General features: G+C 41.5%; 1 protein-coding gene across 1 annotated transcript; it reads left to right on the top strand.

Moving 5' to 3' along the window:
• The first annotated feature begins 5,090 nt into the window (after positions 1–5,090).
• atad1a (ATPase family AAA domain containing 1a) lies at positions 5,091–10,301 on the top strand. The gene is made up of 10 exons (XM_064936972.1): positions 5,091–5,197; positions 5,822–6,069; positions 6,191–6,289; positions 6,464–6,584; positions 6,712–6,912; positions 7,093–7,199; positions 7,324–7,413; positions 7,507–7,557; positions 7,767–7,939; positions 9,371–10,301. Exons 2-10 carry the CDS (start codon positions 5,896–5,898, stop codon positions 9,498–9,500), a joined length of 1,146 nt encoding a protein of 381 aa, XP_064793044.1. The 5' UTR covers positions 5,091–5,197; positions 5,822–5,895; the 3' UTR covers positions 9,501–10,301.
• The last annotated feature ends 742 nt before the right edge of the window (positions 10,302–11,043 follow it).

Raw genomic sequence — 11,043 nt, forward strand, 5'->3', positions numbered from 1 at the left:
GTTTCAGGCGAGGTGCAAGGTGTTGTGGGAATACAGAGGCCCAGCTGCACTTTGCAGATACACACCACTGTGCTTTCATGCCCAGACCCGTCAAAATGGCCCTGTCAGCTGCCTTTCTCAAGGGACCTGGTTTTGCACTACAGGGGGATTATAGCTTTTTTTTAATGAAACAGAGTCATGACCAAAGGTGTCTGGCAATTCCAGTCGGTTGCTGTTTTACAACAACAAAAGATAGGCTTTACATGGTGGTACATGCTATAGCTAATTGCATGGATTTGAATTTTGCATAAGCAATTTAGAGATGTAATTGAAGTACCCATAGATTCGCACAGTAATGATTATAACTGTTTATTTGAACTTCTTTTCACAATGGATCCCCACCAGTGTTGCTCCAAAAAACTTTTTTTTTTGTGCCGTATCAGTGGATATCTGCAGAAAATCCTATCCCAAGCTGTGACAACAGCTCCAAATGTGAGCTCACAAACTGTGATACTTGTAATCCCTGTGGCCCGGGTGTGCTAAGTGGCGTGCTGGAGAGCCACGTGTGTTACATTTCTATCTGACTGGCTGCTGTTAGAATGACTGACTCATCCACTATCATGGGACTTGAAGATTTTATGAAGATCAAAATAAAAAAAAAGCTTTATTTACGTCCATCTCAGGACTTCATGGTGCTCTTGGCGACAGATCAAACACCCATAATCTCAACCGATTCAGAGGCCTGTCACTAGGGATAAAGTGTGCTCTGTCAGATAAGGTCTAACTCTTCTCTTTTAGTAGTAGCAGCCCTAAAACCTCCATACGCTATTTCTAAGCCAAGGGCTGGCCGTCTCACTGTAGATCACAGACATAATACAGTAAAACAGGAAATAGTCCTTTTAAAGTCAATGCCATAGGCGACCATCAATGCAGATCAGGTAAAAGTGTAGTGCCTTACAGATGTTCCAGATTTGATGATGAAGTGGGAAAATAATGTGTAGTAAGTTGTCTTGTTTTCTACAAGTCTCAATATCCTTTTTTAAACTGAACATACTGTAGCCTCCTTCAAGACTATATCTAACCACTAGGCTACCCTGCCGCCCTAGTTTATCCCATGGCCAGTCTGACTGATGGAGGTTTAATATTGTGTGAAAGTTGATGAGTCCTAATCAATGATATATAGTACCTTCAGAAAGTATTCACACTTTTTCAACATTTTGTTGTTACAGCCTGAATTTAAAAATGATTAAATTGAGTGTCACTGGCCTACACAAATTACCCCATAATGTCAAATAGGAATTATATTTTTTGAATTTTTTACAAAGTAATTACAAATGAAAAGCTGAAATGTCTTGAGTCAATAAGTATTATAGATATCTCTGTTTCCCTTTGTTCTGTCTAGCCTAAATAAGTTCAGTAAAGATTTGATTAACAAGTCACATAATAAGTTGCATGGACTCACTCTGTGTGCAATAATAGGGTTTAACATGATTTTTGAATGACTACCTCATCTCTGTACCCCACACGTACTATTATCTTTAAGGTCCCTCAGTCGAGCAGTGAATTCCAAACACAGATTCAACCACAAAGACCAAGGAGGCTTTCCTATGCTTCGCAAAGAAGGGCACCTATTGGTAAACAGGAAAATAAATAAAAAAGCAGACATTGAATATCCCTTTGAGCATGGTGAAGTTATTAATTACACTTTGGATGGTGTATCAATACAACCTGTCACTACAAAGATACATGTGTCCTTCCAAACTCATTTGCTGGAGAGGAAGGAAACCGCTCAGGGATTTCAGCATGAGGCCAATGGTGACTTTAAAATAGTTAGGGTTTAATGGCTGTGACAGGTGAAAACTGAGGATGGGTGAACATCATTGTAATTACTCCACAATACTAACCTAAATGACAGAGTGAAAAGGAGGAAGACTTTACAGAATAAAAACATTCCAAAAGATGCGTTCCTTATGCAATAAGGCACTAAAGTAAAACTGCAAGAAATGTGGCAAAGAAATTAACTTATGTTCTGAATATAAAGCATTATGTTTGGGGAAAATCCAACACATCACTGAATACCAATCTTCATATTTTCAAGCATGGTTGTGGCTGCATCATGTTATGGGTATGCTTGTCATCGACAAGGTCTAGGGAGTTTTTTGGATAAAAACAAACAAAATAGGGCTAGGCACAGGCAAAAATCTGGTTCAGTCTGCTTTCCAATAGACACTGGACTATAACCTAATACACAAGGTCATATATACACAGAGTGTACAAAACATTAGGAACACCTTCCTACTATTGATTTGCACCCTTTTTACCTTCATAACAGTGTCAATTCGTCAGGACATGGACTCTACAAGGTGTTGAAAGCATTCCACAGGGATGCTGGCTCCAATTCTTCCCACAGTTGTGTCAAGTTGGCTGGATGTCCTTTGGGTGGTGGCCCATTCTTGATACACACGGAAACATGTTGAGCGTGAAATACCCAGCAGTGTTGCAGTTCTTGACACACTCAAACTAGTGCGCCTGGCACATACTACCATATCCTGTTCAAAGGGGCTTAAATATTTTGTCTTGCGCATTCACCCTCTGAATGGCACACATACACCATCCATGTCTCAATTGTCTCAAGGCTTAAAACTCCTTCTTTAACATGCCTTCTCCCCTTCATCTACACTGATTGAAATGGATTTAACAGGTGACATCAATAATGGATAATAGCTTTCACCTCGATTCCCCTGGTCAGTCTACGTCATGGGAAAGAGCAGATGTTCTTAATGTTGTGTACACTCAGTATAAAACTGGAGTTGCTTACCAAGATGACATTGAATGTTCTTGAGTGGCCTAGTTACAGTTTAGACTTGGCAAAGCTTGAAGAATTGTTTAAGGAAAAAATGTACAAATATTGTACAATAAAGTTCTTACCCAGAAAGACTATGAATACTTATTGTCACGCCCTGACCTTAGATATCTCTGTTTTCTTTATATTTTGGTTAGGTCAGGGCGTGACTAGGGTGGATACGCTAGTTTTTGTATTGTCTAGGGGTTTTTGTGTCTAGGGTTTCTGTAGGTCTAGGTGATTTGTATGTCTATGGTGGCCTGATATGGTTCCCAATCAGAGGCAGCTGTTTATCGTTGTCTCTGATTGGGGATCATATTTACATAGCCATTTCCCTTTGGTGTTTGTGGGATCTTGTCTATGTGTAGTTGCCTGTCAGCACTCGTTTGTATAGCGCCATGTTTTGTTATTTTTTTTGTTTGTTCAGTGTTTCATTATTTAAATAAATAAGAATGTACGCATACCACGCTGCACCTTGGTCCGATCCTTATGACGAACGTGACACTTATGTAAATGAGATATTTCTGTATTTCCTTCTTCAATACATTTGTATAAACATGTTTTTACTTTGTCGTTATGGGCTATTTTGTGTAGATGGGTAAGAAAATAATACATTTTGAATTCAGGCTGTAACAAAATTTGAAGGCACTGTATAGTGGTATGAATACCTTGAAGGCACTGTACATGCTTAGCGTGCTGCTCTCCATTGTGCTGCTCTCTGTTTTATCTAGTGTGCTAAGTATGCCACCCAGTGGCTCCTATGTGGAATTAGGATACTGTATCTCTCAGATGACTGCTATTGTGTCATTACTTGTTAAATAGACAAATGTATTTGTGATGAACACTGTATCCTGTCAAATTTGTATAATACTATTATTCAGTAGTATTTGTGGTGCATGGTAGTCGGGAGACGGAACAGTGATTTGTCTAGGCTTTGAGAGTGGGGAGACTGAAAAAGATGGCGGAAGCGGTCTAATGGTTGGAGAAATAAGAAGAATTGGAATCTTGTCCAAAATAATGGAAAAAGGAGCAAAGTAGGGTACAGTGATGAGAATGTCACTTCGTATCTTGTAGGAGTATGGTTTGTAAATGAGGAGCAGCTAATGGAATGACCAATCTTGAGGAATCCATTTGAGATATCCAAACTGGTGGAGAGAGAGTGCTGGGTAGAGTGAAGGCTGTAAGGATCACGAGAGGCAGATCAGAAAAATGTGTGTTGCGTCTCACCCGATTTAATAAGTTGGAAGTGTTATGTGTGTCTCTTGGAAACAGGGCACCCCTCAAGGGGTTATATCTGGCACATCGTGGGAAGTCGATGTTGAAGAGATTCAAAATATTCCTGGAGTGATTGATGCATGTCAATTGAATCGTGTGGTGAATGAAGAAAAAGTGAAGAGTCTATCTGTTCTTTTGTTTTTTGATATGGAGTCTCTCCCTACTCAAATGTAGTTAGGGTATATTAACTACAGAGTCAGAGCATTTATCCCAAGTCCAATGCAGTGTGATCATTGTAAGGCTATTGATCATGTTTCAAGTGTTTGCAGAAGGGAGAAGCTGAGATGTCCAAGTTGTGGAAAAGATCATATAATGTGTTATAAAAGTGATGGAAATGTGACATGTTACAATTGTTGTGGGATCCATGAAGACAGCTCTGACTTTGGCCACGTCATTCTCTTTCATTCTTGTGGGGCATTCGAAAGACGTGGCCAAAGTCAGGGCTGTCTAGAGCATTTCATATGCAGCAGCTGTTAAAAGGGTTGAGGGTTTGAATGGTGCACCTGAAGAGTCCATGGTGGTGGATAGGCCTTCACTGCAGTCTGCAGGGGTTGCCTTTCACCAGCAGGATCCTGACATTTTAAAGGTTAAGAAGGTGGACGTTGTGGCATTTATAGCTATGGTGATTAATGGCACTGCCAAGGTGGAGAGAAGGTCCAGGAAGAGGAAGATATACATAATTGTGGATGCGGTGGAGCACTTGCTGGCACTGAAAGATTTCTCGGTAAAGGAGTTACATGAAATATTGTCACAAGCCGAACCACCCTCTCAGGCCCTAGAGCCTGAAAGGGGAGTTAAAGAGATTTGAAAGAAGGAAGAAGTGGGAGTTTTGATTTATCAATGTACTATTTTTATTTGGATGGATTAAGTTCGTTTCTTATTACGTATGGATTTTCTTTGTACCTTGTTTGGCGGCAAAAACACCTTTTATGGTTTTAGTCCGCCATAAAACCTACAGTAGAAGAAGAAGAAGAACGGTAGTTGCGGATACGGAACTAGACCGGAACTATCGAGGATTAAACCTTTGCCTCAGATCGGTGTACAGTGCCAGTAACACTTCACATAATGCTAGCGAGTTCGCTGTGGGGTTGCCTAAATTTCGTGAGTGTATTTCTAGGGTTGTTTCGTTATTTTATGACATCACATACGGTTTTCTAGAGACTGCATATGAGTAGTTTCATTTGTTTATTTTGACTAGCTAGCGATACATGTAGCTAGCCAGCTATTTAGCTAGCATTCATGATAACGGTAGCTAACTAGCATCCATAGCAATCCAAATTAAGCCGAAGACAGTAGCTAGCTAGCAAGCTTCATCGTGAGTGTTTGTTATATGTCCGATCGTAACTACGAGAGTAAGCAATTCGAATTTGTAACACATGTTTGCAGTCAGATGTGCAGTTGACAGAAGTGAGATGTTGGCTAACGTTAGCGAGCTATTTTGTTAGGACTAGCAGCTGACTGCAGCTAGTGTGCAGTAATTGTATTTACTGGAGTGGCGTTCCGTGTCAGTGGTTTCATCTCATAGAGAATCACTGTAGAAAAGCATGACCTTAATCATGAGTCATGTATGTTACAATATTAAGCTTGACCTTAGCCCAATATGTACTGTTAAGGAGTGTAGGCTTGCGTCTTTGACTTTGGTGAACGTGAGCTAAACTTGAGCTGAACAGTTACTTCTACTTCAGTTGCTACAGTACAGCTTGAAACTGTCTTTTGTGCTTCCAGTTTCTCTTTCAGGCAGCTCCCTGTGCACCGCATATTGTCATTCTCTGCCAATGGGCTGACAGCTGGTTGCTGAGATGTTGCTGAAAGACATTCCCCAGGAGGTGTTGATGCGCCCTCTTTCCCGAAATGAAGTAGTGGGGATGATCGTGAGACTGACAATCTTTGGAGCTGCCACCTACTACGGCATCAAATGGGTGGTGGAGGCAATGGACCCTACACACAAACAGAAGATCCAGGCCAAGAAAAGGGTATGCACACATATTGTTTATGTTTAGATCTGATTCATCTTATAATATATATGTATTTATTATTGTTAGATTAACCATCAATTGTGTTAAGCAGTAGAGTGACATCCATCTCCTCCTACAGGCAGAGCAGCTGATGAAGCAGATTGGAGTGGAGGGTGTCAAACTCACTGAATATGAGATGAACATTGCTTCTCACCTGGTAGATCCACGCAGCATGAGGGTAATGGAAATCTATAAAGTGTGACAGTTCTTCTTTAAATTGTATTTCTGTGACTTACCAAGTTTGTGGTGTTACATAATCGGTGCTATGTACAGTAAGTTAGAGGAAAGGAGTCATTTTGCACATTGTTTATAAAGTTGTAAACCTAATGATTTTGCTGCTCTTCATCTGTAGGTGTCCTGGAGGGATATTGCAGGGCTTGATGAGGTCATTTATGAGCTGCAGGACACTGTCATCCTTCCCTTCCAGAAGAGACACCTACTGGCTGGATCCAAACTCTTTCAGCCTCCCAAAGGTGAATGCGTCAGGGCACATCATCTTGTATTTTGCATATTTTTTTTTTCCAATGTAAATTATTTTGCTTAACACTTTTGGGCATTAAGTGAATGAATGATTTGATTCTCTCTCTGTCACCACCTCAGGGGTGTTGTTGTATGGGCCTCCTGGGTGTGGGAAGACTCTTATTGCCAAGGCAACCGCCAAAGCCTCAGGATGCCAGTTCATCAACCTGCAGCCCTCCACTCTGACGGACAAGTGGTACGGCGAATCACAGAAGCTCACCGCTGCGGTCTTCTCATTGGCTGTCAAGATCCAGCCATGTATCATTTTCATAGATGAAATTGGTGTGTGTCATTACGTATCTCTTGTTTTAAAACTAATTTGTGAACCATTAGTGAGAGCCGTTCATTAAATATCCAGTAGTGTAAATGCTCTTGATTGATATCCTGTACTGATTTCTTTACCCTCAACCATTATATAATCATATTTGAGGCTGTGTTCACTTTTTGAGTCTTATTTTTCAGACTCCTTCCTGAGGAATCGCTCCAGTCTGGACCATGAGGCCACAGCCATGATGAAGGCCCAGTTTATGAGCTTGTGGGATGGGCTGGAGACTGGGGCAAGCAGCCAGGTACCACTACCAACTCCCATAGTTAGATTTGTCTTATTTGCTTTTACGTGAGTATTGGCCATTGGTTTAATAGCTTGCTTTGATGGTTGTACAGTTAGTTAATGTTGTGGTATTGTTTTTACAGGTGATGGTGATGGGGGCCACCAATAGACCACAGGATCTGGACCCAGCCATACTGCGCAGAATGCCCACCACCTTTCACGTGGGCCTACCAGTGAGATATACACACTTGAACGTTGTGAATGCACTCTGATAATCAAGCTGTCATGTTAAAAACTGTCTCTCATTATGTTATGTACTTCTGTAGACTACAAGACAGAGGACAGAGATACTGAAGTTGATCCTGGCAGGAGAAAATGTAAGCTAACACCATCTCCATCCATTCGTTTCCTCTCAGATATCCAACCAGTATGAGTCGTTTCATACCTATCCACTGTTGATGGATTTCAAGGTTAAATAGTAACAAACATCACAAATGACAATGAAATCTGGAATAGTGATTTACAGTATCATGCCTGAATAAATGTACTGTATACTAAACCAACACTTTGGCCCTCTCTTCCTCAGCTAAGCAATGCCATTAATCTGAAGGAGATAGCAGAGAAGTCGGAGGGTTCATCAGGCAGTGACCTCAGGGAGCTGTGTCGCGATGCTGCCATGTACCGTGTTAGAGACTACGTCCGCAAGCAGCAGATGAAACAAATAGCCCAGCAGATGCAGGAGGAGGACGAGGAAGACAAGTAACAACCATTACTTTTTCTAACTCAAGCATCAAACTGCTGGTCTTTGACCTTTTTACTATACTGAATGTAGCTGTAAGTTACAGTATACTTCATTGTGTTGTGCTTGTGTTTTTCGCTTTCAACAAGAGAAGTCTTCAGCTCTTCAAAGCTTTCAAGGATTTCTGTTTACCTTGACTATTTCCTACATTGTAGAATAATAGTGAAGACATCACAACTATGAATTAAAACATATGGAATGCTTTTCCTTCACTCTGCGGTCCAACTCATCCCAAACCATCTCCGTTGGGTTGAGGTCAGTTGATTGTGGAGACCAGGTTGTCTGATGCAGCACTCCATCACACTCCTTCTTGGTCAAACAGCCCTTACACAGCCTGGGGGTGTGTTGGGTCATTGTCCTGTGGAAAAACAAATGATGGTCCCACTAAGCCCAAACCAGATGGGATGGCGTATCGCTGCAGAATGCTGTGGTAGCCATGCTGGTTAAGTGTGCCTTGAATTCTAAATAAATCACAGACAGTGTCACCAGCAAAGCACCATCACACCACCACCTCCATGCTTCACGGTGGGAACCACACATGCGGAGATCATCCGTTCACCTACTCTGCGTCTCAGACACGCCGGTTGGAACAAAAAATGTCAAATTTGGACTCATCAGACCAAAGGACAGATTTCCACCGGTCTAATGTCCACTGCTCGTGGTTCTTGGCCCAAGCAAGTCTCTTCTTCTTATTGGTGTCCTTTAGTAGTGGTTTCGTTCAGCAATTTGACCATGAAGGCCTGATTCATGCAGTCCCTCAACAGTTGATGCTGAGATGTCTGTTACTTGAAACTGTCTGAAGCATATATTCGGGCTGCAATTTCTGAGGCTGATAACTCTGCTGCAGAGGATACGTTAATTAGAGGTAACTCTGGGGCTTCCTTTCCTGTGGCGGTCCACATGAGAACCAGTTTCATCATGGTGCTTGATGGTTTTTGAGACTACACTTGAAGAAATTTTCAAAGTTCTTAATCTTCCAGTTGGACTGACCTTCATGTCTTAAAGTAACGATGGACTGTCGTTTCTCTTTGCTTATTTGAGCTCCTCTTGCCATAATATGGACATGGTCTAAAACCAAATAGGACTATCTTCTGTATACCACTCCTACCTTGTTACAACACAACTGATTGGCTCAAATGCATTAAGAAGGAAACAAATTCCACAAATCAACTTTTAACAAGGCACACCTGTTAATTGAAATGCATTCCAGGTGATGACCACATTACTACATGATGACCATGATTTTTTTGTCTTTTTATGTCACTATTCTACAGTGTAGAAAATAGTAAAAAATAAAGAAACCCTTGAATGAGTAGGTGTATCTACTTTTGACTGGTACTGTGTGTCTGCATCTTTGGTTGACCTCTGACCTTTGTCCCACCCGTCTACAGAGCAGGGGTGGAGGAGCGTCTGCGGCCCATCACCCAGCTGGACCTGCTGTTCGGCCTGGACAAGATGAAGGAGTCCAAAAAGGCCACCATGCCCCAGGAACTCATACCCCGAGAGGTGCCTCTGGACTAAACCTTTCTTTCAGACACCCTTTACAAATGCATTGTTACTGACCAGTGGCCGACCCAAGTGTTTATCCCCCCCATACACATCTCCCAGTCCTAGCACAGTGGTCCAAAGCAGTCTGAGAGATGTCCCTGGACCACAATCTCTCTGTACCCCTTCTCTTATCCCACACCAATACCATTCAGTATCCAGTTAATTCCTACTGTCTGTCCACTGTTACAGATTGAATTGACCAACTAATTCCAACCTCCCTCACAGTGTCCCAGAACATTCCCATTGCCCGGAGTCATCATAAAATACTAGAGCCTTAGAAAACGGCCTTTGTACATATAGCTGGGAAGCAGGGCTGTCCACTGTAACGCTGTTGAACAGACAGCACAGGGTGAGAGGGACCGGACAGAGTCTGTCTCTAAGAACTCTGTCATCAATGTTATTATTATTTATTTGTGTCACACATCTTATGAGAAAATATGAATCAATATTGGTTTTTAATCATGCTTTAAAAAAGTACTGAATAAGGAATATTACTGTATTTGCACTGTCTGTTCTTTTGGGCAAGCACTAAACTGTCCCAAGTGTCTAGTTGTCTGCATGTCTAAGTAATAGAATGAGAAACATTAGGTACACAATAGTACACATGTTACAGTTAACAAAGACCAAGAGTCCCTGGGAGTTGAATCAGTTGGTAAATCTGATATTCTGAATCTACTTTTTATTGAATGTTCATCACTGTATTTAATACTGTACGTCTCCAAATATTGGATTGAAACTACTCCTGACTACATTATTAATCTTTACTGACAAAGGTAGCTGCCTCATGTCTTCTTTTGTTTTATGTCACAGTAATATGCCCTTCATTGGTCTGCTGTTTCACAATCTAATTTTATTTAAATCATTTTATGCTTTATATAATGTGAAAAAGCAGCTGTGCTTTTGCCATTTTCATAATCAACAACCTTCAAACATGGGTATTGACCAGCACAGCAGTCTGTCTCAAAATGTCAATCATTCCAGTCTGTCTCCATGGAAACTAGACAGAGTTCTACAGTTAGGCCTTGGTCTCTAGTGTGACCCATTGTCTGCTGTTTTCTGTTCTCTTTCAAACAAGAATCTGATTTTGACCTGGGAAACCAGGCTTGTGCACCTTGTGAGAAATCAATTTCCTGGAAAAAGAAAACAGACCTCATGTCCCTTACTCTCGGAGGACCATTGTTGTCCAACTACAGTCTGGTAGAATTGGACTGTAGTCAGGCACACAGTTCCATTATTTTATTTTGGACTACGCAGATTGTTCCTTTTGTCAGAATATTACAACATGCAACTCTGGAATGGGCTTTTCTCAGTCTTGCTCATTAGACCTCTACTTACTCTCGGTAATATGAATAGGGAGGCTGCTGCTGACTAAGGATTGGCCAGTCAGAGTTTCCTCTGTGACCACAGGCGGGTGCTGTGGCTCCGCTACTCTCAGGTCGGCAGTATGAGTGGCAGGTCTGGGTGTTGAGTCGGACTATTCCCCCAGACAAAACACAGTACAGTACCTTTTGTACTT

This window comes from Oncorhynchus masou, chromosome 25 (assembly GCF_036934945.1).
Source record: "Oncorhynchus masou masou isolate Uvic2021 chromosome 25, UVic_Omas_1.1, whole genome shotgun sequence".
Classification (NCBI taxonomy): Eukaryota; Metazoa; Chordata; class Actinopteri; order Salmoniformes; family Salmonidae; genus Oncorhynchus; species Oncorhynchus masou.

Coding starts and splice junctions, on each gene's coding strand:
- atad1a (XM_064936972.1), top strand. CDS start 5,896: ATGTTGCTGAAAGACATTCCCCAGGAGGTGTTGATGCGCCCTCTTTCC. Junction 6,290..6,463: donor TAGATCCACGCAGCATGAGG/GTAATGGAAATC, acceptor CTTCATCTGTAG/GTGTCCTGGAGGGATATTGC. Junction 6,913..7,092: donor CATTTTCATAGATGAAATTG/GTGTGTGTCATT, acceptor CTTATTTTTCAG/ACTCCTTCCTGAGGAATCGC.